At 33.1% G+C, this 27,963-nt stretch overlaps 2 protein-coding genes across 2 annotated transcripts; one reads left to right on the top strand and one right to left on the bottom strand.

Annotated features, from left to right (window-relative positions):
- The first annotated feature begins 773 nt into the window (after positions 1-773).
- On the top strand, positions 774-20,556 carry AcCoAS (acetyl coenzyme A synthase). The gene is made up of 9 exons (XM_090104928.1): positions 774-1,157; positions 6,896-7,091; positions 11,948-12,184; positions 12,435-12,550; positions 13,389-13,581; positions 16,030-16,163; positions 17,307-17,496; positions 17,746-17,935; positions 18,126-20,556. Exons 1-9 carry the CDS (start codon positions 856-858, stop codon positions 18,560-18,562), a joined length of 1,995 nt encoding a protein of 664 aa, XP_089961054.1. The 5' UTR covers positions 774-855; the 3' UTR covers positions 18,563-20,556.
- Positions 20,488-27,963, bottom strand: LOC149911289 (uncharacterized). Its single transcript, XM_090104938.1, has 8 exons — positions 27,828-27,963; positions 26,415-26,538; positions 26,097-26,267; positions 25,394-25,691; positions 24,155-24,355; positions 23,260-23,425; positions 22,039-22,166; positions 20,488-21,425 (listed from the first exon to the last, which is right to left on the bottom strand). Exons 1-8 carry the CDS (start codon positions 27,831-27,833, stop codon positions 21,290-21,292), a joined length of 1,230 nt encoding a protein of 409 aa, XP_089961064.1. The 5' UTR covers positions 27,834-27,963; the 3' UTR covers positions 20,488-21,289.

The following is a 27,963-nucleotide window of genomic DNA, read 5'->3' as shown; positions in this document are numbered from 1 at the left end:
TATGTTTTTCGTTGTTTATTTCAATCAGTAGATTATAATATAAATGTGTATGCTTTGGATGTACCTACGCATATGTATATATGCTTTGAAAGCTCAGGTATTTATCACTTGTAGGTTTACCAATTTATATTTTTAATTAGAAAATTGAAGAGTAAAAAAATTAAACATGATGAGAAAATATAAAGATTTTATCTTTTTGATGATATTAAGTACCTATTATTTATTTCATTTTTAAGTTATCATAAGTTAAACGATTACAAAATTTAAAGCATCCATTAATTAAAATTTAAATTGACAAACAAAATACCATTATTGTTCACATTAGCATCGTTTTGTCACGGGAGGAAGATAGTGACCTCGCTTTGTTATCTCGCTATGCTCAATGTTTAGGCTCTTAAATAATTAAACTGTAATAAGAATGTGTTAGCCTTGTTTTAAACGTTTGTATAGTTACTTAGGATTGGATTTTGTTTAATAGCTTGAATTAAGATATCAAAGAAGTTAACAATCAGTGTTTGCATTATTTCTATCTAGTGGTATGGTACAGTTTGGTCTATCTTTGGTATCGTTCTGTACCGGTTAAAAGAGTAAAGTAAAAAGTAAAGAAATGGCAATGCCGGTTCTCAGTGAAGCAGTGGTTATGAGAGCGCTGTCCAAGGTTCGTCCTACCACGGCTGAATTCAGCACTTATTAACGCGCACGCGCGGTACATGCGTGCGTCATTCTATACGCAATCACCGTTTTTGCATAGACGGCCTAACCTAACGTCAAGCGGGCGACTTCATTCAGTAACCGCGAAGACGCCGTGAGATCAGCACCAGTATCAGTCGTCGCGCGATACACCAGCCAGCCGCAATGTCGCGCGTTTACCAACCTTCGGATCACGTAGTCGAAAAGTCCCGGATACCATCTTTCGACAAATACAAAGAGATGTACCAAAAATCGATCGACCACCCGGAGGAGTTCTGGTCAGAAATAGCCAAAGAATTCCATTGGCAGACGCCGTACCAGCCCGACAGATTCGTCTCGTACAATTTCGATATAACGAAAGGCGACATTTTCGTCAAATGGCTGGAAGGAGCGGTGACCAACATCTCCGTGAACCTGCTGGACAGAAACGTGGAGAAGGGCTACGGGGACAAAATCGCCTATTATTGGTGAGTTATTACATTTTTCCCATTGAAGAATCGATAGACAGCTGAGCGAATGCGGTGCACTGAGACGGCGCGCGACTTATTGATTTTCCGCAAATATATTGACTTTCCTGTTACCAAGGCTTATATAATTAAAATAAATTTTTACTTTGCAATTAACATTGTTACAACTTACAATCATGCTTTTAGCGAATTTATGTTTTTTTGCACATCTGTTTGTATTCTTATTTTACCTTTTTTCACTATTTAATTTTTAATTAGGTACGTCTACCTACTGAAGGATGAAATGGAATAATGAAAAAAAATTGCAACCTTAAATTTATTTTTATTGCTGAATGAACAAAGTCCAATAATAACTTATTTAGAAAATATATAAATTAAAAAACAACCCAAGAATTGGATGATATTTAAAATTCCTTAAATCTTGTGAATTAAAAAAGGTCACGATAACCATGCGTGTTTAATTTTATTCTCATTTAATTAATATTAATTATAGTGACTTGACATGCATGAACTTCTATCGATACAAACATTACAAAAAGCAAAGTACAGGTAAATTAGCTTGGAGAAATTTTTGCGTTTGTAGTAGTGTATGGTCAGCAAATAAAATAAAACAACATTTTATTTTTAGTTTTTATTTTATATATATATAAGGGATTTTAAATTAAACTATATGTGTTTCTCCTCTGAAAAAGATGAGACTTTATTTTAATATTTGCACATTTAACATACGTATAACTTTTACATTAACTAGACCGGGAGATATTGACACAAAATTTCGAGTCATTTGTAACAGGATGGCGGTTCTACAGGGGTCTTAGTACGCAATGACAAAAAGAAAAACGATGGTGTGAACGCTGGTACCGGCGGCTTAGTCACGTAGGCGTTAGTCGAACTCGTCGGAAAAATAGCGAAGTCAAACAATTTGTAACACAAAAATTTTAGAATTTACCGATAGCCCATAAAAAGAAGTAGGCGGTAGTGTCATGCCATACTTTTCCGGTGTGACTTACAGCCCGCCATACCGACGCGAATGTGTTGATTTAAAAAAAAACAATTCAACCATTTGTACCAGGCTAACTTTTGCACAGGTAACCATCGTCGTGCAGCCATTTACGAAAATCGCCATGCCATACTTTTCGGACGATTCCAAATGGTCGCCATACCGCCGAAAATCTGCAAATTTTTTTTTTCGCCGAACCATTTGTACCACCCTAAATTTTTTTTTCAACAACTCCTGAATGATTATAAATAGAAGTGTGATAATGCCATACCTGTGGGAGGTGGCGAATGTGTATAAGATTTTTTTTTATTGTAAGATTTTATTCGTATTTTGAACGATTAGTAACAGTATGGCACTAATTTTTCCTGTAAGTTTGAGGTTCAACGAATATAAATACAAAATTTCAAAGATCTAGGTGGTGGAAATCTTCACTTATATAAATTAATACTAAATTAATTTTTTAAGTATGGCAGCACTTTTTCCCCCTACTAGAAGTATGGTAAATATAATAATGGTCACATTTTATCAAATACTCTCCAAAAATCCAAATGCAATACTGGTACAAAAAGTTTGGCGAAAAAAAAAATTTTTGCAGATTTTCGGCGGTATGGCGACCATTTGGAATCGTCCGAAAAGTATGGCATGGCGATTTTCGTAAATAGCTGCACGACGATGGTTACCTGTGCAAAAGTTAGCCTGGTACAAATGGTTGAATTGTTTTTTTTTTTAATCAACACATTCGCGTCGGTATGGCGGGCTGTAAGTCACACCGGAAAAGTATGGCATGACACTACCGCCTACTTCTTTTTTATGGGCTATCGGTAAATTCTAAAATTTTTGTGTTACAAATCGTTTGACTTTCGCTATTTTTCCGACGAGTTCGACTAACGCCTACGCGACTAAGCCGCCGGTACCAGTGTTCACACCATCGTTTTGCACGCCTCATAAGCGAAGCGTTGAGGTGGGTACTACTGTCACTTCGCGCAAAACATCTGATTTTTCAAACTTAAAATGTCTTTATGTATCATACATTGCACTTGTAAGATAATACATACACACACATATTAAGAAAAAACACTATTTTTAACATTCATGATATTTTTGATGTCATTTTTGTTATTTAAACTAGTTAAAAAACAGTTTAAAAAAGTTCTGTCTTGGACGTCCGTGTGTCTGTATGTGCGGAGGATTTTCTTGTTAACACGATAGCGACCGAAATACTTTACTAATCGAGTCTTTTTTTTTCTCTTACGCTTGAGTATGCTCAGGAATAGAACCCTTTTATTTTTCAGGGTCTGATTCGATGTGGTTTAATTGTTATTAAATAAACAAAAATAATAATTAATAAATAATTATTAAAAAAAAATTATGAGGCGTGCACTTTTGGATTTTCCAAACTATTTCTTTTTGTCATTGCGTACTAAGACCACTGTAGAACCGCCATCCTGTTACAAATGACTCGAAATTTTGTGTCAATATCTCCCGGTCTATACGTAATAATTATAATTTTTGAATGAAATGTGTGCTTTATGTTCACGGTACCAAACGACTGCACGTGGCACCTGCGGACAGCGTAAACTGGTTTATTCTGGTTTTGTGCGTGTTTCCACTTTCCACTATCAAGTGACGATTTATTTATTTGTTTTGTTTCGTAATTATTATGGTCAAATATTAATTATGAAACAAATTATTATGGACACGATATTTTATTGTTTCACGGTAGTCGCCTTGTCGTTTGCTCAAGGACGTGAAATTGAATGATATATTTTTTTTTATAAAGTCAAAACCATTTTCTTTCAAATAAAAACTTGTTTTTATCGAAAACAAAAGTGTTGCTAGGAATAAGTATAAAATTAAATAGTAATGTTAGGATATCGAAACATTTTTGTATAGGCCAGAAGTCAGAACGATATAGTGGAAACGCGCTCTAAGATCTGAGTAATATACACACCACTACATATGCAAAAATTTCTCCAAGCTAATTTACCTGTAGGTATCTTTCACGAATGAATTTGTAAAATGTTTTATTGTTCTTTACATAATATTATCGTCTTTATGCGACCACCATGTTAGACATTAGATAATATTATATTATGTACAATGATATGCCGAGGTATATAATTACAAAACTAAGTAAAATTCATTTCTTCATTACTCAGCTAATTTTTGCTGCTGTAATTAAAGATAATAGTTTTTAATTTCGTATTTAAATAAATTCTAATGTATTCAAATAATTGTCTTGTCCATGTCTTGTCTAATTTTAGTTTAAGTATTTAGGAAAGGTTGTGTGGTAAAAATCTTAATTTACTATGTAATATAAAAATCAGAGGAACGGCAATGTCCAGTGCAATAAGAGAAAAATCAATTCCCTGCATATGTCGCAGTCTCGCAGAAGTTTACGTAAAGAAGATTTAAGTGCTTTAGTTATGTAACATAGTACACTTGGAAAACTGCCAAAAGGCTTTGAGGCCAGCTTTCGGGGTTACGTTCGTTAGTCTCCAGACTCCAGTAGCCACAATTTTTAAAGAGTTAAATGGTAACTTTGCTTAGAAGTTCGCTTACATCTTAGTTTTTTTTCATCTGCCTCTAATTAAAAAGCAAGGTACCTCGTTACTTATTAAAAGCAATTTAATAGAGAAAATATTTGCTATTATAACATTATAGATGTTATTCAGGTGATATTGCTGATATAGGCTGTGTGTATTGCCTTAAAATAATACAGTTTATTCCTTTTTTAACTAATTCTATGAAAATGGAAACAATTCGTGATATTTTATGTTTAGAGTTTAGACTGATTGTTCTAGTTAATGTCCGGTAACATCGGGTCGTTTCCTCTGATACTTCATACTACTTATAAAAGAATACGTACCTAGTTATTACGTCTGATTAATAATTCATGCTGATTGTACTATTAAAGTGAGTTTGATATAAATAGTACAGGTAATAGGTATTTATTAGTCCAGTAAGTACCTACCTACTCAACGAACACTAATTTTTTATGATTAGTATTTATGAGTTTTTAACTCGCTAAAAAACGTTAAAATTCTGTCAATTGTAAAACGTATTTTATACAAATTCATTCGGTGATACGAAACCTTTCAATATTAAAAAAAAATATTTTATGATTTTTTTATCATACAGTGCTATAAAAAAACCTACCTTATAGTTTTAATAGTCACGGCAGCGGAAGTACTTCTGCAGCGTTCGTGAGTGCAATAAAATTAAAAAGTTATTTTGTTCCTGAGCATTATTCATGGCATTCATCATTCACACTTCTGACATTTTAAACTTTTTACGTACTTAAACTTTAGGGTAACAAAATATTTTTCACATCGAATTTAAAGACTTTTGATGCTGTAACTAGTTACTTTATTAATTTTATTTTATAATAAAATAAAATAATTAATTAAAATTATTATAGTTACGAGTTAAATGCATTATAGCAAAAAAAAATATAATTTTTTATAGCTTGACTTTAAAATGACTAATTCATAAGGTCGATACCAACGCAACGTAACTACGATTGTAATGGTAACTGTCCTCTATTGGCCTACACCTTGGGTAAAAGTTATTATAAGACAGTTTGTTTCCCTTGACACAAAAACTTCAACTTGATGTAATATTCGATAAATTTATAAGTAATTGCGATTATAATATTGCTAGTTATTGAATAATATGATTACCTACATGATTTGTATGCAGGTAGGTACTTAATCGTATGGATAATCAAGTACCTTTGAAATAAATGTACCTAACTATTGACTATTTTTGCTGATTTTTTTCCCTTCGTTGATGACATTAATTTATATTTTGAATTTAGTTATCCTATCTTTCTTTCTCATACTTATGCAATGTCATATGTTTCTTTAAACACCAGGTACCTACAACGGCAATGAAATAACGAGAATTATTTACTATCTACTATCCTGCAAAATTCCGACACAATGTCAAGTGCATTTAAAGGCTATATTGGGCGTTAGAGTATTATATTCTATGATATTGGTCTGATTCGATCGTGTAGGTCCATTCGATTATAAAATTTTCATATTATATAGGCAAGTTGGCTTTAAGCTTTGAAAACTTTTTTGTTTAAGCTAACTGCCCATTTTAAACATTACTCAGAATAAAATTAGCTCTTCATATGCTGTTCTTAATTGAAAAATTAAAAAAAAAGTTCATCGTAAATGGTTCTAGATAACAAATCAATTAACTAGCATTGTTCGCGAGTTCACTATCCATCTTTTTTTCTGCAATGACACGCAACATTTACTAAGAGAATCCACGGGAATAATTAAGCGGCTATTTACATCATAGGGTTAAATGTTGCCACATTCATGTATATGCGATTAAATTAACATTTTTACGTTTTGTTTACACTTTTTGATGTAGTATTTAACAGGTAACCAATATTCATTTCAATTCATAAGATATCTATCGCTTTTTTACCACGTATATTGACATTGAGAGCTTACATAAGAGATGGGTCGATGACCAAAGTAAAGAATTTGAACAAAAACTTTAAGCTGGAACGACAAAAAATACTTATCAGCTGAAGGAGAAACTATGTAGCATTTATACAAATTCATGTAGGTAATCAGCTTTTCATGACAAAGTTTTACAATCCATATTCGTGGTAAACATTTGTTGAACTTTGTAGCACCACTGTTGATCAACTGTTGCCCAACAAATAAATGATTAATTTACCATGAACAAGGGCTTAAGTGAGCAATATTTTCAGGGAGGGAAACCACCCAGACGACTACAGCCGTATCACGTACAAGAAGCTGAAAGACCTCGTGTGTCAGTTCGCGAATGGCTTGCGGGACCGCGGCGTGCACAAGGGTGATAGGGTCGCGATCTACATGCCCATGATCTTGGAGACCGTCGTCTGCATGCTTGCCTGCGCGAGGATCGGCGCTATACATTCTGTCGTGGTATGAAGTTATTCTGTTAATTGTGAACGGGATATTTTATTAACTACATAATAATTATTATTAATTATGGTTTGGGCAGAGACAGTTTTCTATTCATTGAAGTGAAATGTTATTTCTTTTACCAAAAAAGTTCGCAGATTACATTTTAAGGTATTAAGTACTTATGTCAGTCTTAAGTAAATGAAGATTTTTAGTAGGTACTTGACAGTAGCACACAGTAGTATTAGAGTTAAGGTTTTGATATAAAATTGCAAAGCCATTTACCAATATCGATCTACTAGTAGTAAGTTCAGGGTCACATTCATATTTACTGGGTAGTTAATTTACTTTATTAATTGAATGTTTCCGTCGTAGCCTCTATCAATAAACTTTTATTGAAAAACAAACAGTTCATAATATATATAGTGCGTCTAGATATGTACTTCCTAATTTATTGCGTGGTCATTGACTCCGATCCAACCGTTTGTACCTAATGACTGATTTTAACAATACTCTCATGAGTCATGAATAAACTGGTACCAGGAGATAGAAACATACTGCTAAATATAGTTATCTATTATCAAACTCTCATCTCGTTTACTTCAACACTGTTATCTTTATAAGATGTAGTCAAAGGAAAAATCTAATCTGTATTGAATTTAGAACTGTTATTGCACAATAAGCGATGATGGAAATATTATCATAGTTATGCAAGTTCTTTATATTCGTAAAGTGTTTGAAATGTTTGTTAGCTAGGGAGGCGAATAGGGGAATACTCGAGCGAGGTATTTATTTATTTATTTATTTAATCATTTATTGTACCACACCATTTAATATTACAATGTACAGTATAATATATATCTGTTTGGATGCGAAGTACAAAAGGTGACCTTATCGCTTAAAAGCGATTTCTTCCAGGCCACCTAAGGTAGAGGATAGATATATAATACATATAATTAGTGGAACGCGGGTGGCTGAAAAAGTAAAAGAGAAAAGAAAAAAAAAATATATATATATTATTATGAGATAAAAATAAAATAGGAAGTAATATAATATATTACATATTATTATTATGTTATAGAGAAACCTGTATTAATCATAATAGAATACAATAAAGTAACTATAATATAAATAAATAAAATATATAATAAATAAATAAAGTATATAAATATAAATAAATAAAATAAATAGTTACAGTTAATATCCAGGAAATGCTATATTTAAAAAATGCTGGTGTAAAAGATTTTTAAAGGACTTAAGAGAGGAAGCCCGTCTTACAGCTAATGGCAAAGAATTCCAAAGTCTGACAGCGGTTACAGCAAAGGAATTTCCGAAGTAATTAGTTTGGTGGGAAGGAAAACTGTCCGTATTTAAGCAAAAAGGAACCACCCAGCAAAAACGCACTTCTGAGATATTAAAGGATTTACAAAAACATTTGCAGCTCTGTCAGATGAAGTAAAATTAAAATTTATTTTATTTAAATTCATTGATAAATTACTTATTTAAGTATGTGTATATAAATTTGCTCTGAATATTCTTAAACTTTCTAGATAATTAAGAAAATGTGCATGTGGTTCCTTTTAACATTTATCAATTGATAGGTTTTCTCTTATACAAAAAGGAACCACATCCCAGGGATTTAATGATATAAATGAAACTATGTATTTATAATATCGTAATTAAAGCTTTAATTAATAAAATATATAAAATAATACTTATATAGGACGTTTATTCGACGTTATCATCAAATTGGATTTCGAAATCCACCGTGTCTAGTCCATCTATGTGGTCTTCTATTGCATCATCACTAATGAGACCGTTATAAAAACTGTGCATCTTGTGGAATGAGATGTAATATGGACTGAATATCGCTAGAAGGTGAAGAAAGCTTCTCCAGAGGCAGCGACGTATAAGGTTCTTCGTTATCTTCTGTAATAAAAAGAAAAAAAGCTTTAAATCAAAACAATAAAGCCGCGTGGCTTTTATACGTAGGTATATGGCGACAGCAAAATATTATTAGTTCTTATAAAGCCGTGTCCCTACTAGACGACTAAGTATGTTGTATGTACATGCGCCATGTACAAAAAACTGGCTAAGTGCTAGTCGGACTCGCGCAACGAAGAGTTCCGTACCATTATCTATAAAAACGGCAAAAAAATCACGGCTTATTGTATGGGAGTTTCTTAAATATTTATTAAGCTATTGCATAGCTTCTATCGCGGGCCTTGAGCGCGGGGACTGAATCGAGAAATTCCGTAACGAAAAAACCTCACTCCGACGGGCTCGGAGGTGTGGCTTGAAGGCATGCTATGCAATAGCTTTACCACGGCAGTCCCCGAGTGCCACACGTCTTTTTTTATTCTTTTTTTTAGTATTTGTTGTTACAGCGGCATCAGAAATACATCTAAACGTATTTTACCAAAATAGTAGGTAGGTACCTAGATCATCGACAGTTATTTTTAAAACAGGGTTTAGACTTTAGTAGTTTCATCTCACAATGACAGATGAATCGTAACAAAATGATCTCTTAATTCGACTCGCCGCGCCTTCGTGAACAACGACATTGTCGTTAAAATACGTAAATCCACAGAGGATTCCTCTTGTACTTACTTAATGAACTATCTTCTTAAAATCACACCACAATCGGGAATGAATCAAAAGTGGATAAAGCGTACCTGCATCTCAGATTCAATAAGTACTTAAATGCATTAAATAAAACTACTTACCCGTTGTATCTTCATTATTATCTTCGGTGTTCGTCTCCAATGCTTTTCTTACCCATTGCTTGCTTATTTATTTATTACTAAACATTTTCACATTTAATTTTAAAGGTAATTAACAAAAACAATAGAACTTACTTCGCGGAGGAAAAAAACACCGTCACGTATTCGAACTACTTCGCTGAATGTCACCTATATTGACAGATGTTCGACGTTTTACTTTAAAAATTGGAGTTTTGCACTTTGAGCTATTTAAGTAATGAAATACGTTGTTTAAAGATGAGAAGCATTGTAACAAGTCAAGGCATTTGGTTCCATATAGCGATGATGGGTTTCAGAATGTTTTACAATATTTATTTATGTATAATAGAACCGAATGCTTGTGGTTTTATTTTGCAATAAAAAATTACAATTAAATTTTGTATTTATTTTACGCATAACCATACCACAGAAACCTGGTTCCATTTTGTGTATTAAAAATAATTGTTATTAATAGAAATATGTGTAATGTATAATGGTACCAAGTAGGTGTGGATCTGTTTTGTATAAAATGACATGATAGTAATATCGTTTATTTGTTTGAACAAAGCAGTCCCGTGGTGCTGTGGTTCGGTTTTGCTTAATATGGTATTATTCGTTGTTGCTGGTGGTTCCTTTCTGCTTTTAGTATACCTTGTTTCCAACGTAAAAATCATGTGGTTCTTGTTTGTATAAGAATTTAGACCCCTTTTGGATGAGTATTCTTCAATAAAAGCAAAAAACGAAATTTGTCGAGTGGTTCCATTTTGCATAAATACGGACAACTAAGGATTAGGTTATCAACAGAGCGAAGGGAGTAACTATCAGAATCAAGGAATTTGAACTGGGATTTTAAATAGGAAGGATATTTGGGATCGAAAAGGATAGAAAAAAGAAGCTTCAACGTATTTGCATTCCGGCGAAGTCTTATAGGAAGCCACTTGAGTTTTTTTCGAAATTGGGAAACGTGGTCGTATTTACGAAGACCGTAAACAAAACGTACACAGAAATTTTGGAGACGCTCAAGTGTATCTAATTGGTCTTCATTTAGATCAGTGGTACAAGCGTCAGCATAATCAAGGAGTGGGAGAAGAAGGGACTTAGCTAGCATAATTTGAGGTAGTTTAAGATATGAGAGATACCTTAGACCTAATAGAACAACCTTGCAAACTATTTATCTCTATATCTACATACTATAGAGCGTCTAGGATAGACGATCAGATTAGTAAAAAAATCGATAGTCTGAAATCAAAAATGACTCGAGCGCGTCAGATTAAGATATTGGGGGTTGATTTTAGTGTTTAAAGACTAAATTCAACTAATCTGACGATAAGTCCTTGACGCCTCTGAGCGACTGGTCTTCCGAATGCGTATGAAAATGTTGTGGTATCGCCGGATATTCTGGGCAACGAGAATGACACTAAGGACAGCAGTATAGCGTCTCGTACGCTTGATTCAGGTAAATTTTTGTACTTCTATAATATTCTCTCAACAAAATTACTACCCAATAACCTTTTTCGGTCACATGAAGAGAACCCACCAACATTTTTGTCAGATTAAGAAAATATGCTTTCAGGATACCGAGATAAACCTCCCCTATTTCAAAAAGACTTTTTTTGCATTTTAAAAAATTCATCGTAACTTATCGTCACGCCGAAATCGTCAGTTTTTTTTAAGGGGGCCTTCCTTGGGGCCTACTTAGCACCCCTTCCGAAAATCTGACGCGCTCGAGAATGCCCAAGTAACTGTTTCCCACCGCTAAAATGGTTTTTACCATACAAACTTTTCTTTTCGTAATTATTTTATCTTTCGATTCTCATAAGTCTCGACGGCGCCGTTGAATTACGCCATTTAGCTACCTCGCCTCCCTAACCATATATGACGCAAATGCTAATAATAGTTCTACCGAAAAATCAATATTGCTACATCGCTATTTGACTTAAATGTTTTCAGACATAAATATTTATGTATTGAATTTAATAGATATACCAAAGTTTAAGAAAAATAGGGATAGGTACTTTTTCGGATGTGCTAAATATTTTTGAAACTGGGCTGCTTTGTGGTAATCGATCACCACTGCCCATGAACCCTTGCAAAGGTACTAGCTGTGAAAGGGATAAAAAGCATTATTTTATACAGTTCGCAGGTTTTTCTTCGGACTCGCTGGCTGAGCGCATGTCGGATTGCAAGGCCAAGGTCCTGGTGACCGCGGACGGCGGGTGGCGCGGGGAGAAACTGCTAATCTTGAAAAATACGTGTGATGAAGCACTGAAGAAAGCTAGAACCAAGCACAACCATAGAGTGGAGATGTGTGTTGTGGTCTCGCACCTGTCTAAGGCCACGCCGTGTGGCAAACTGGACGATCTTCGAAGCATGGTTGGTTTAAATATTGATTCAAAATATATTCGAAATTACTCCATCTATTACCAGAACTGGCATAAGAACGAACTTGACGGTCAAGACTTTTGAGTTGAAATAAATTAGGATACAATTTGGCTCTACCTGTAGGCTGTATGCACACAAAGCCTCAAACAAACACATCGATAATATTTGATTAACTATCAGTTTTCCTTGAGTTTTATTAACTAACCCTAAATCTCTATTTGAATGTGGATCAATATTTCAGTATAAGTGGAACGATGACGTCGACGTCTGGTGGCACGATCTCATCGAAGATCAGTCTGACGTGTGTCCCCCCGAGTGGATGGGGTCAGAGGAGCCCCTCTTTATGCTCTATACGAGGTGTGTATTCATACTTATTTAGGTTGAATTTGATCCTGATGTGATATGACGGTATTCACAGTATAGGTGAACATTTTCGTCGGGTAAATTAAAAAGGTTATTGATCCTGAAAAATATTGAACATTAAAAATATTAAATTACATTTGCTGAAGTTGTTTATAATGTTAAAAGAAACAGTTGTTTGGACCAAATCGTGCGATTCTAGAAGTATATAATATATTAAATAGAAACAAATTATTAAGATTAAGATACCTATAGGATAATGAAGATGTGATAATGACGTTTATCTTTTGGATTTCTGGTTTATAAATAACATTCCCATCCTATCATCCTGTAAATCACTGGCTTTATCAGGAAGCAAGTCTTGACCTTATTGCATTTATGCGATAATAATTTGAGTCTATAAGTTTATAAGTAAATATTTAAAAATACAATTCACCGCTCGAAACTAACTAACTCATCCTAAAAGTTTCAAAGTTTTTTTTAAGTTACTCGTGATTTTTAACCTTCAGAAGGTATAAGTGAACAAGAAGTGATGAAATCCTCGGAACTCCTTTGATATTTTAACATACCCTAAGCGCCTAAGCCGTATGCTAGGTACATGACTTTGAATAGGTACCTAGTCTTTAATAAAACAACTTGTGTGTATCTAACTAAATTATAACAATTAACATCATAGAATATTGATATTATGATCTTTTATCATCTATATTAATAGTTGCTATAGTAAAACGTACTACGTAGGTACGTAACGTAGGTACCTACGGTTCTGTAAGCCTTACAAAACTTACAATAGCTGTTTAATATGTCAATGCTTACCTCCAATTTTCTCGCTTAGCGGATCTACGGGCAAGCCAAAAGGGGTGTTGCATACAACCGGGGGCTACTTACTGTACGCAGCTACAACCTTCCGCTACGTATTCGACTACATTCCGAGCGACATCTATTTCTGCACAGCCGATGTCGGCTGGATCACTGGACACACTTACGTCGTGTATGCGCCTTTGGCTAATTGCGCAACCTCTGTTATGGTTAGTATACTGACTTATGTCATATATAGAGTACATGCGTTTAAGGTATCCGAGGTTAATAAAGAAAGAGAACTTGTAGTTGTGCGAATGTAGTAGCAGATCTATATATTTTTCACAGTAGATGATACCATTTCCAAGTCAGTAGCCCTTCATAGAAGCTGATCCTGTCTCGCCCTTGAAGTACGTAGGCAAACGGAAACATTAGATGATAAACTCGTCGTTTAAAGATATAGAATATAAAAAGTTGCGGGTAATGTTGAAACTTATTGAAACTTTAAAATCATACAAATAATATTATTGGAGTATACTATGCCTGTGTTAGTCAAAAACTGTGTTACAGGCTGTCAAACATATTTATTTCTCAGAAGAAAGGAACACGATCATCTAGATCTTGTGGTACTGGTATCATCATCTTAATCATTCCATATATTGTACGTTCCCATTGCTGGAACACGGGCCACCTATGAGGGCTTGTTATCACTTAATGTTAATCACGTATTAGCCCGTGTAGGTATCACGTAGGTACATATATCAAACATATTGTAATGCCTATGCCTCATAACCTACAAGGGGCACGGAAATGCCTATACTTTGGCTTTTAACCTTTGAAATACGTTACGATAATCATAATCGATTAAGAATTGATAACCTCATTAGTTGGCTGATTTTACACAGACAGTTTAAAGACTTCTCCCGTTTTGCTTCTAAAATATTTTTTTATAGGTACTGGCAACTTTTTATAAGGTCTATTTAGTTAGAAATATATTTACTTAAATTAAATTTGAACGGAAATTAAGTTATCATTATTCAATTGACTATCCGTGATTCTGTGAGGCGAACACCGCGAACTTGATAAAGGTTTTGTTAATCTTGCATTGCCGATATTATTTCACGTGTGTGGCCCTTAACAGCTCTCGAACTTAATCTATCAATATCATCTCTGTGAATATCATACAATTTCTTCACAAATAATGTCATTGGCTGTCCACAAGTTCATCAGATCAAAAATCGTGTCAAGTGTGAATATCTCACAACTACTCGCGACTCCTTATCAGTATATGAATGTTCTTGAATTGATAGTTAGATAACAGACATTAGAAGAGATTTTCTCATGACTATTCTAACATATAAAGAGAATTAAAATAAATCACTTTAATTACATATTAATGAATTACTTACTAACAAAGTTGCCAAATTATTTTCGTCTCTCTAATGGTTAATTCTTGAACTAATTATCGACGAAATAATCTATTTTAGTTTTCAGTTGTAAAATTTTAACAATATTTTATATTACGATTGGTGAGACTCTCAAGAAGTAAAAACACGTAGAAATGAGATATCAAATTATTGTAAATTTAAATTAATGCCTAATCATTAAAACACAAAAATTTTTAAAGACCTTCGTAATGTACCTACTTACTTATCTTAAAATCATCCTAATCTATTTTAAAATAAAAATTCTCGTAGTTTGCGTAAAAACTGGATATCATTGAATATTATAAATTTATAACTTCCCTCATTGTAAATTCTAATTATTATCCGGAAATGATTGTTGTCTATAAAGTGAGTAAAAGACTAAGGTTTATATGTACAAATATCTACTTACATAAAACATTTTTTCGTTTCGTTCGTTTTGTAATTAAGTTTGCTTAATTTGGACTTTAAAATGTATTCGGCCTCAGTTTATTTAAATAAAAAATGTATCTATTTGTGTTTGCCGGAAAAGAACAGCGTGATTTTAAATAACTGTTATTTATAAAACTAGAGTAATTTCAAACTGAGGTTTTACTGTAAATTTTTGTGTGGTGAAATTCCTTTCTCTTCAGTTAGATATTTCGAGAAGCATGTTACTTAGAGCATGTCTTAAATGCTCTTACTTTTATCTTTACGTGTAATACTTTGTTAATGTTTCTGAAATCACAAAGATATAATAATTTGGCTATGTAGGTACCTAAATAAAGGAGTTAGTGGAAAATTTAAATTTCCAAGAGAAAGCTAAATAGAAATCTTATAATAATTACACAAAACAAATACTATAATTTCAACTTAAATTCAAGTAAAGAACTGCAGAGGGTATGAAATAAATTACAGTTTAATTTAATAAATACCTACAATTATTATTCGACTCATCTCAGATCCGGAGTTTCTGAAATCTGAAATTTTCTACAATTAAAAAAATCCGTTCATTCCTTTTTATAGTATCTACCTAGTAAACTATACACCGTAACATATTATAGGTACAGACTTTCGCTAATTATGGGAATCCCAAAATAACCGATCAAAATGTACCTAAGTAGATACTTAGGATATAAGTATGAATTTTACTAACCTCTCATTATCTTTTTGTAACCATTATTATAATTTAATTATTCCCATTTAAAGTCTTTTTAAACGTAAAAACGTATATGTACCTAATCAAGAGTCGTACAAAATTATTTCCTTTTATAGTTCGAAGGCACACCCTTCTATCCAGACAAGGACCGTTACTGGGCGGTGGTAGAGAAGTACAAGGTGACCCAGATGTACACAGCTCCTACTGCCATCAGGTCGCTTATGAAGTTCGGAGAGAACTATGTCACTAAGTAAGTAATTTTCTATATATTCTATGTAAATATAATGATATTCCTTAGAACCTTGAATAATGATTCGAGGTTACATATGGGAGATGAGACTCCTTGGTGCGTTGCGTTAATGCGTTATATCGTGAAATATTAACTTCAGGCTTAGAAGTTAGAAAATAATTGAATAATTAATAGTAATTTCCGGTTTCCCTATAAATTTAATATTTGTTAAGTAACAAAAATATATTAAAGAAATTGATGTGTAAATTAATGTTACTTACAACAATTACAATGTTTTCTTACTGAATTGTAAAGTGGTAATTTTAAACATGAAGGTCACCTAAATTTGAAGAATGTAATTGTTTTGGTTAAAGCATATTTAAATAGATAAGTCATCGACCAATGTTATGATCCAGATTTTGTGTACCATATTTTTATTTATTAACATCTAATTATATTTAAAAGTAAAAAGCATAAAAAATACCTATATAAATAGTATTTTGTAGTGTAGACTTGAAGTAAGTTTTTTGTTAAAAACCAATACGTCCACATAATTTCGACAAGAGAAATAGCTAATTCCTTGAATTATTTTAACTACATATTATAATTTTTTTTAAACATAATGAATGTTGCTTAATTATTTAAATGTGCATTTGAAAGAAGTATTAGTTGAAATGAATAAACATTTACCTTTGTTAATTGACTTCTTTCACCATCAGTTTACCATACGACCTACTGACATAAGTGATAAAACAATAAGGATATCCTAGTTTCGGTCCCTTAATTTAATTCATGATGGACTTGAAACAATTGGTGATAATAATTTAGAAGTATTGAAGCGTACGCGGATTGAAATATTTTAGAGCTAAACTGAATTTATTGTCACCTTACGTTTTCCGCACTGCATATGTTACAACGAAGATTACCTAATCCATAGTATAGGCCATATTAACTACAGAACTACTTTTATCTGTCGCCCAATAACTACTACAAATATTGCGTATGTTATTCTCTGTTAGGTTGTTCATTTTTATAATAAAGATCTAGTTAGGTGCTTAATAAATCGGGACTCGGGTAGATAGTAAATGTCATATTCTGCTTGAGGAAAAGATTTAAATATCTCATCAAAATTACGAGTTGCAAGACAAATCAATCTTCTTCTAGACACGACATGAAATCCCTTCGGGTACTGGGCAGTGTTGGAGAGCCAATAAACCCAGAAGCATGGCACTGGTACCATAAACTCGTGGGCGGTGGACGATGCTCCATTGTGGATACCTTCTGGCAGACGGAGACTGGTGGCCACGTCATCACCAGCCTGCCTGGAGCCACTCCCATGAAACCTGGAGCTGCTGTGAGTATTCTTGGGTTCGAGTTATTTTAAGTAAAGAGGCATTTCAAAGTATTGCTAAATAACTATTTAAAGCACAATATTTGTGATATACTCAGTACTCACGCAAACACTTTCCTTGTTTCTAACGCATTAGACCTGTTGTATATACCTACATATATGTAGGTTAACGATGTAGTCTTTTTATATTTAAAATATTTCAATTCCATTCAGAAGAGAGTTTGAGCCTAATTTATTTACTAAACTCTCCAGGGGTTCCCATTCTTTGGGGTCGCACCGAGTATCCTGGATGAGAACGGCAAAGTGATCGAAGGGCCTGGCGAGGGCTACCTGGTGTTCAACCGGCCCTGGCCCGGTGTGATGCGCACTCTGTTTGGGGACCACGAGCGCTACCAGAAGGTCTACTTCTCCAAGTTCCCGGGATACTATTGTACTGGTGATGGTATGTATGACGATTGACGATACCTAATACCTTTGTTTGTATATTTGAATCATGCATCCAATATTGAATTAATCAAAAATTTATTATTCATTTATTAAATTTAGCTTCAATTACAGCTTCATAGTCTAATATTTAGTTATAATATCTTCTATATTTTATACAAGTTTTCTCACTATCTGCCATCACACAGGCGCGCGACGTGATGAAGACGGCTTGATCTGGGTGACTGGTCGCATCGACGACATGCTGAACGTGTCCGGTCACTTGATGTCCACCGCCGAAGTGGAGAGCGTGCTCACAGAGGACTCCCACGTGTCTGAAGCAGCCGTGGTCTCCCGCCCTCACCCGCAAAAGGGAGAATCGCTCTACTGCTTCGTGATCCTCAACGAAGGCGTCCAGTACGACCCCGCTATAACCGACGCACTTAAGAAACACGTCCGCAGCAGAATTGGCGCCTTCGCCGCTCCTGATGTCATTCACTTCGCCCCAGGCCTGCCCAAGACCAGGTCTGGTAAGATCATGAGAAGGATACTGCGCAAGATCGCTGTGGGTGACTCCGATATCGGAGACACTTCCACTCTCGCCGACCCCGCCATAGTCGAGGAGCTCTTCAAAAACAGGAATTAAACAGGTTATTTATTAGGTTCGTTCAGCCTATGTCATGTTATTATGGACGCATTTTAGGTATCAAACGCTCAATGTTATGCCGAATATCAAATGTGTAGTTAATTTTTGACAGTTCGCACTTTCGTTTATGCTTTACCTGAGGTTACCTGTGCCAAAGTTTTGTAACATCAATGGCATGTAAATTTTGTTTTATAATATTAAATATTATAATACTCGTATTGCTGATTAACTGTTGAGCGTATAATTTTTAGCGTTATTTATTTTAAGCCGTCCGAGTCTACAATTTTTAAGCCCGAATAATATACACATCGGCTTTATATATGAACTTTAAAAAAAATATTTACAAAAACTTAGTAAATCATAAAGCAAGAAAAACAAATAAACATTGAACCACAGGATTTTATTCAATACACAAGATGTTACAACAATGTCTAAGGTACAATATTGAATCTGTGGATACCACTTTCCCGCGCATTCCTATATCCGTCGAAAATGCGTTTTATTTTTTGTTACAGGCATTCCATTTAAATAAATTCATAAGTAGTGTTTAGATGTAGGTAAATTGGTTAGTATTATAATTCAACATTTATGTGTTGTACCAAGATTAAAATGGTCACATTTATGAAATGTAAATGGTAATATTAGAACAAAATGCACCCACTTCTAGAACAATTCATTCGTAAATAGGGGATTAATTGTTATTTATTTCACCAAAAAAGGGTATGGTTTATTGTAATAGAGATAAATGTATTAAAGAGGAACGTGTACACGTAAATTATTTGTGTGAAACATTATCCGTGTAATTTTGATTAATTTATAACAGTATTTTGAAAATAATCTATACCTAACAAGCGCACGTGTGATTGTAACCGTAGACTTATTATTATGCATCAAAGCACTGTTTTGTGATGCACGATATATTTGCAAATATAATTATACATTATATTACAATGTGTTCTTTGTGTAAATGTGTGTTGTATTCGAGCCACAAGCGCCGGCCGCCGATGTAGCTAAATGTATCACCGCATATCATTCCCAAAAAACTGTTGGATATTAAAATTTAAAAGCTATATTGTGCGATACTTAATCAATTCTAGATTCCTTCCCCACCCTGTTCTTCATATTATTTAGCTAAAACCCTTTAACATTTAAATGTTTAATTAATGGGACCTTGAGAAGTTGAAATACTATATATACCCAATGTTATTTCGGCTTGAACATTCTACATTAAAAATAATTTCACTGGACATTAATTATACCTTCTATACCTATTCATTGTAAAATACCACGTGTGGTAAAATTTTTCAAAAATTTTAAGTCAGTCTACTAGCAAATCTACTGCAAGTATAATGTGCAAACTACCCACTTTATGAATTGCAATAAAATTCTTATTTTGGTGTCGTACATAATCGCTGTTGTTACTTGTTGTTGTCTATAATATATATATATAGAATTATAAAATATAGTTATGCTATGCACCATAGTATGTTCAATCGATCACAAATATACGCAAACTTAACGTCCAATCAAATTGGATATTACTTTTCGATGATTTTGTATTTTGTGTGATATTTTATAATATATTAAGTTGAGTACATGTGAGAATGTAGTAGATAATTTTTAGTTATTAATTCTATACGTTTTCATAAACGCACAGTTTCTTTTTGATATTATACCTATAACTTAAAAGAATTGTTATATTGTATTAATTATATCACGAGCCTGAACAAAGAAATATTATCATGAATTTTTGTTGAAATATTTGATATTAATAAAGCTATGTTATTGTTACTTAAACACAATTTCAACTAATGTGTAATTCGGGAATCGAACTTAGTCTAATTGATTGAAACAAACACGTATAATTAAAATAATTTATTATAAATATAAAAATCTGTTGAAATTAAATATTATTTGTTATATTTCAGTTTATCTGTTCGCTTAAGAAAAGGCAAATACAACATACCTATATGAATTAAAAGCTTAAATTTAAACAGTTTGTTGTATTATTTAGCCACTTGAAATCCTATACTACGAAATAGTTCTAGTTGCATTTAAAAATCACTTTCACAATATTTACTGTCGATGTCAGCATAATAAATTTAGAATTGTAGAAGAATTAAATGTATAATCATTTAAAGTGTGTTATACATAGAGCACAATCTGTCGTGCAGAACTATTTAATAGTTGTTAAGATTTAAGAAAGATTGTGATCGTGTAATGAAACGGACATATCATTAAACGTGATATTATTCCAGTTGGTTTATTGATTTCATCCCTTTGCCATTATGGTTTGTACTTTTAAGTTAGAGCATGACAATGTACCGTATAAAAAATATAGAATTAGTCAAAATTTATAATATTTAATAAACTAGGCACTTGATGTTAAAGTAAATTATAAAATAAAATAAAAATATTCATAATAATCAAGCTCACTTTTACATATTTAACGAATTCATCCACGAAATGTTTCATTGTTATTTTTTAATTATAAAATTATGAAAGAAAGTTTTATGAAATAATAATAGTTGTGGTTATAGTAACACTGGAGAAAATAAATGGTAAAATAAAAAAGTCATTAATTTTTTTATCATATAGTGAGCACGCACTTTTGTAAGCGAAAATTCATATTTCCGCTTACGTAGAGCGAATGAACTAGAACTTTTAACACGTCGACTGACAGAAAACTTTGACTTATTATTAACATTGACATTTACCAATATGGCATTAGTTTACTTTCTTTTTATTACGAACAACTTTTGCCGCGGCCACGGGTTCTAGGGTTTTGAAATATATTCCGCGGAAGATTGCAAAAGCAAATACTAAAATTGCAGTTAGGACGGTGATGTACTCCGCTCGGTTTCTGAAAAATAATAAAATTCGATTAAATACATGAAAATAAACTTTTACGCAGAAACAAGGAGGAGCATAGTATTATTATGCCCAAAAAAAACGGGAATAATTCTACGTTGAGATCTAAATTGTAAAATAAAAAAATACATCCAAAAACATTTTTTTTTTGTTAGATAGGAAAGCGCTTGACCACGATCTCGCGGCTCGCCTGAAGGAAAATGATATTGTGGCCTAAGAATCCTTGATCCGATCAACTAATAAACTGAAAAAAATAAGTTTTTTTTTGTTGATCTGAGGCCGAAGGTAGAAAGCTTTATAGTAAAAGAATTATTTTGACAAAAACCCATTAGTTCTTATCATCCAACACTTTTTCTGCATTTTTGGCATAAAAGGTAAAAATACTAAGAACCTATATTATTCGTACAAGGTATGCTCACATATAATAATGAAAAGTGTGTGCCGAGCACACGCGTCAAAAGTGAAACTTCTTGGGCAAGTTTCATACCAAAATCGTCGCTTTACTCCATAACGTGACCGTATTGCTACGACGCGACCTTGAAATATTTTCGCACCTAAAGAAGTTTCACTTCAAAAACATATAAATAATTTACAAAGTCACTCACTCAAAAGGTGTTCCACAAATGGTGTACCAATTGGACCCGTTCTGAGGCAGTTTGCCCCCAACGCAGTGGAAGTCGAAGTATTTCTCGTCGTAATTCGTGGGGCACAGGAACGTCTTCTTGGACAGTTTCTGGAGACAGTTTAATTAATATTTATTTTTGTTGTATTGGACAACATAATTTTTTGTGTAGGCACTTGTTTATTTAAAATTTTTACATACGTTAATGATGATATTATTTTGGTAGGTATCTAACTATGTATTTTAATAATGGGTAGAAATAATAATAAACATTCGCACAATTCTAAAATATTTTTCGCATAGCAATAATGTGGTAATGTAATATAAAACACAAAGCTAATAATAAATAAATGTTTGTAAAACATTTTTTATATTTTTAAACATTATTTAAATAATAAATAAATATTTTTTTTGTTTCCGCTCTAGTAAAAAAAGATGAAGTTAAAAAAAACCTACAATTATACTAAATTGTACCTGTTACTTAATGAATTCTAGATAAATTTCCTTATATAACTAGTTTTTACTGTAGGTATGCTTTTTTTGAGAGTCGTCAAATAACAACGTTGTTAGAAAACTTGTAGTGGAAAAAAATCTTAATGGAAGATAGAAATCGACCGGAGATCACTTTCATTTTGCTAATGCAGAATTTTCTTCGTAAGTATACCTATTTATATACAACATGTCTCACTTGACAGAAAAAGTATTACATACTGTACCTAGGTACTTACTACATATTGTGTTCTTATACCTAACTAGTAACTACTTATTTTTATTGTTAAAAAAATACAAGGTTCCCAAATATTTTTTTAAACGAATTTTATTTATGACATACTTTCGCATTCATTTTCAGTCACAAAAAATATCGCATGCTTAACTAGTAACTACATACTACTTATATGTATCAAAATTCGCCACAATTATTAAACATAAGAATAATATTCAAAGAGGTAGTAACGTAATACTAACATACATATACATATATATAGGTACCTACTAGCTTTCCGCCCGCGGCCGCGGGATTTCATATTTCGTGGGATAAAACCTATCCTAGTGTTAATCCAAGTTACCCTCTATATGTGTGCTAAATTCATTGTAATCGGTTCAGTAACATTTGCGTGAATGAGTAACAAACATACATACACACATCCATCCTCACAAACTTTCGCATTTTTTAAATTAGTTTAGTAGGAATAGTAGGACTAACCTGACCAAATGGAGATGTGAAATGTGTGACGTCATCACAGGGTCCAATCGGCTGATGGAAACCTACAGATACTTCATCCTCCGGGTTCAGGAATACGACGAAACTCCAGTATATTATGTAGTGGAGAGCCAATTGTAGTATAAGTACGTAATCGAACTTTGTTAGCCTGGAAGAAGATTTTTTTTATTTTTGTCAATATTTGTAGACATAAAAATAAAATAAAAGTGGCGATTTAAATGCATCCTTACATTCTTGAAATACAATCCATTGAGATTCAATATAATGTTATAGGTACATTTTACCTATGAAGAAATAGTATTTAAACAACAAACGTTTGTCTATAATAATTTATTTTAATGTAACTATGCTGTACAAATATAAAATAATATTGAAAAGACGATTAACGAACTGTATTCGTTTTGTTTTCACAGCTGCGAGGTCTTGACCCAAGACAATACATTGACGTTATCTTCACATTATTTCATAATCGTTGATCAATTTCATACACAAATAAAAATTGGTACGTAATATTATAAAATATTCCGATAGGACGGTTAAATTTAGTTGTTGATAGGTCACAAAGAAAGTTCTCGTTTCTAGCCTCTCGTCAATATTTTCAGTTATTTTTTCAAATTATAGCCTGTTATACTCAGGAACAATGTATTTTTGTACTGATAAAAAATAATTACAGTCTGTTCATAATTTCAAAAACTGCTAAACTTCGCCAACTCTTATTTAACGAACTTGACCACTTTCAATAGTATTAGTTAGTACATTAGTAACTATTGCCTAGTATTAATTAAACACCTACCTTTACCTAGGTTTCGTATCAAACACCAACTATTACTTTATAAATAATTATTAATTATTAATAAGCAATAAATAAATGAATTACCTGTCCTGACATTTGTCCCTCTCGCTCAGTAGACCAACCAGAACAATCGCCAGGAATATAGAAGCAAGGAAGAAGAACGTCACTTCTGAATGTATGTTGAATAAATCGTGTAGTGGATGGTAAATCGGTATGAACATAACTACGCCACCCGGCATTCCGAGGAGAGAGGCCAGAATTAAGGAGGATATTTCCACGTATTTCCTGCAAATTATTGTGTCAATATTATATTTATTTCGTTATAGTATAAATGATATACATGAATGTCTCTGAAAGAATGTTAAACAGATCGTCAAAAATCTAGTGGGTGATAGATCGGTATGAACATCACCACGATACCCGGCATTCCGAGGAGAGAGGCCAGAATTAGGGAGGATATTTCCACATATTTCCTTGAAATGATTGTGTTCATATTATATTTATTTCGTTATAGCATTAATGATATACATTAATGTCTTTGAAAGAATGTTGAAATATAATAATAATATATAATATAATGGTGTAGTCACTACACTGTAGTGGATGGTATATGGGTATGAACATAACCAGTAACCACGCTGCCCGGCATTACGAGTAAAGAGATCAAAATTAGGGACTAGATACCTACTATTAGTTTGAAATCAATACATAACTGTTGCATTTATAAGTATAGGCACTAAGTTATACCACGTTATACACTGATTACATTAAATAGTTTTATATATGAGATTGGCAAGTAAGATAACATATTGGCCACGCTTTAGGTAGAATTTACACACATTAACGATAACGTAAGCTCGATAGTTATTAAATTTTATATCAGCATTATAACTTGCTTTGAGAAGCATTTTTTATCAAAATAGTATTGACTGTATAATGTTTAAACTTTATGTTGAAATGAATTATTTTCTGCCTTATCTTTAAATGCAACTGATCAAAGTATAAATAACCATTAATTTCACAACCGTTACAAAATAAATAAGTTTATTTAGCTGTAGATTGTGAATATATTTAGTAGAGGTCATAAATTTCACATTTAAATAAATATTAGGTAGGTATGCATTGCTAATTGCTATTCATCAAAATAAAACCTCTCAATTATCTATATATCTGTGTGAAAAATAAAGGGCTCGACAAATTCGGCTAATGTTTTAAACGTTTTGTTATAGCGAGGAAGGTTTTTAATGAGCGAAATAGGCCAGAACAATGTCTGCCAGGACAGCTAGTTACAATTAGAAAATAGTAAGTGCTTAAAGTACTTACCCCGCAGAAGCCCATTGTGACACCTTTGGCGCATACCAGTTCCTGAACGAGTGGAAGAAGAAATAGAAACTCGCGGCAAAAGTTGCATGGAAGTAATAGGAATTCCAAGGTACCCAATAGTGGCGGTCGAATATATTCGGGTCAGTATCGTGCCACATCCAATGTACGAATTTAACAGCCACTATATCGTATGGAATGTCTATCAGAACGGTCAATAGACCAACGGCGAATGGTTCTGCGTATCTGGGCAGGTTTAGGCGCGAGACCGCGTACGCCGCGTGGTAAATGAACGCGGGATCTAGAAGATATTTAACCCTGATTAATTACACGAGTTATGAAATTCAAAAAGAACAATAGGTGGCTTTTAATCCATACTAATATTATAAATGCGAAAGTAACTCTGTCTGTCTGTCTGTTACTCAATCACGCCTAAACTACTGAACCAATTTGCATGAAATTTGGTATGGAGATATTTTGATACCCGAGAAAGGACATAGGCTACCTTTTATTGTGAAATATGTACCACGGGCGAAGCCGGGGCGGACTACTAGTAAGATATAAATGTGAATGTACAACAAATAAAATACATCGTTAAAAAATATACAAAATTATTAAAGCTATAAAAATTGTTTCTTTTATTGAAACCCTTCGAGTAACAAATAAAAAAAGACATAACTAATATCTAAGTAAAGAGAAATCTTACACAGCAAAATAATGTGAAGAGGCAATCTTCCTCCCAAGAAAATTAAGGGTGTTTGTGAATGCCAAAAGTTGTCGAACTGTGGCACTGCGATGGCCCAAAAGTTATCCGTGAATACGCCATGGAGGACTGTGGCCAGCCAGAAGTATGGCCACCTGCCACCCTTACTGATTGCTGAAAGAAAAAATATAATACTATCATATACATCTATAGAAAAACCACACATAAGTAATAGTCCTTTTGCGATGGCGGTTTCTTTTGGTTTAAATGCATTTGTTCCTATAAAAGTTTCATCAGTAAGGATGGAAAAGTGGGACTCACCGTGTAATAAGGTTAGGATACCAGCAAATATATACACAGCTTGGGATATTATATATGTGGGCTGGTTGGCCCACAGCTGGTATACGTCGTTGGTACGAACGAACCAGCTGTCGTACGCCGGCATCTAAAATATGATTCTTTATTAGATGGAAACAAGGAAGGTAGGTAAATTACCTACATTGTGTTCTATTCTAATATTAGGTATAACTTTTTTTTTTCACTAAAGTCGCATTCAATTCGTAGCAGTACCTAGTTAGGTGCTTATATGAAGGACTAGCTTTCCGCGTGCGGCTTCGCCCGCGTTTTCAAAGAAAAATCCGCATAGTTTCGTTCCAGTGGGATTCCGGGATGAAACCTATCTTATGTGTAAATCTAAGTTACCCTCTATAATACCTATGTATATGCTAAATAGCATGAAAGAGTCACAAACATACATAACTATAGGTACACATACATGATACACATAGTTACATCCATCCTCACAAACTTTCGCATTTATAATACAAGAAGGATAGGAGCGTTCTATAAACTTTTAATAGGATCTAACCTAACTTACTAGGTATTTGTTATTGTTTTATAATCAGAAAATATTGCAATTAAGCAGAATGCTATTACACATAAACTTCTCTCATTACTTAACACAGTACCTACTAAGTACTATCACGCAAATAATAATCCGACTAAGTAATATAAAAAATAAGCGTCTGTCTTCAATTTTATTTACTAAATACTATGTTCGAGTAACTACTAGCAATAAACGGTTACGGCTGGACCAAATTTGATCGATTTTTATTGGATGATACAGTGAATTATTGTACTCCAATCGGATAAATGAATTATTAATCACAAAAATAATCGATCACAAAAGCCGCATACGAAAAGCTACCTATAGAAATACATAAATTATTTGTAACTAGCATCTAGCATATTAACACATTAATAAACCGGTGATAATTATTTGTTATACCTATCAATAGTTTTGAACATCGCGATTCGCACTTTAGTCTAGCAAATTATGTGGGTGTACAGGATGGTGGGCTATTGACCTTCAAAATATCATAAATTAATAAAAATAATAGCACATAAAAAAACAGAGCACGCGTGGTAAGCTGCCATCCGGCTATGTTATTTTTTAATTTGAAATATTATTCATTATAATAATTTTATACAGTTAGTTAACTACCTACTAATAAAAATATTATAATAGACAGTTTCGCACACGCACATTTTAGTCATCAATACCAAGTCAATACCAATATTGTGTAGCCGGCAAAATAATTGAATTAAATATTAAATGGACGTTATAAATATGTATTATTATTACATATTATTTGTATTAGGTACATTAATATATACTAAAAGTTATAAATGCCTATTTTTATCTCATATTTCTATCTAATTTTTCGTACTTACAGACATGTTGGTAACTTTATTTATGCTTCCACGTAAGTCGGCCACGAATCACGATTTCAAATGACTTATCAACGCCACAACGCTCCTCAACTGTACCGTACAAATAGCACCGGATCGCGCCAATCATATTAAAAAC

Source organism: Colias eurytheme, chromosome 1 (genome assembly GCF_061535395.1).
Source record: "Colias eurytheme isolate Ceu_HAF_F1 chromosome 1, ilColEury1 Martin Lab GWU primary, whole genome shotgun sequence".
Classification (NCBI taxonomy): Eukaryota; Metazoa; Arthropoda; class Insecta; order Lepidoptera; family Pieridae; genus Colias; species Colias eurytheme.
Note: the sequence above shows the minus strand (reverse complement) of the source record. Positions and strands in the feature narration are given on the sequence as shown.

Coding starts and splice junctions, on each gene's coding strand:
- AcCoAS (XM_090104928.1), top strand. CDS start 856: ATGTCGCGCGTTTACCAACCTTCGGATCACGTAGTCGAAAAGTCCCGG. Junction 7,092..11,947: donor GCGCTATACATTCTGTCGTG/GTATGAAGTTAT, acceptor TATTTTATACAG/TTCGCAGGTTTTTCTTCGGA. Junction 13,582..16,029: donor ATTGCGCAACCTCTGTTATG/GTTAGTATACTG, acceptor TTCCTTTTATAG/TTCGAAGGCACACCCTTCTA.
- LOC149911289 (XM_090104938.1), bottom strand. Junction 26,268..26,414: donor TATCCTAACCTTATTACACG/GTGAGTCCCACT, acceptor TTTTTCTTTCAG/CAATCAGTAAGGGTGGCAGG. Junction 23,426..24,154: donor AGGGACAAATGTCAGGACAG/GTAATTCATTTA, acceptor ATCTTCTTCCAG/GCTAACAAAGTTCGATTACG.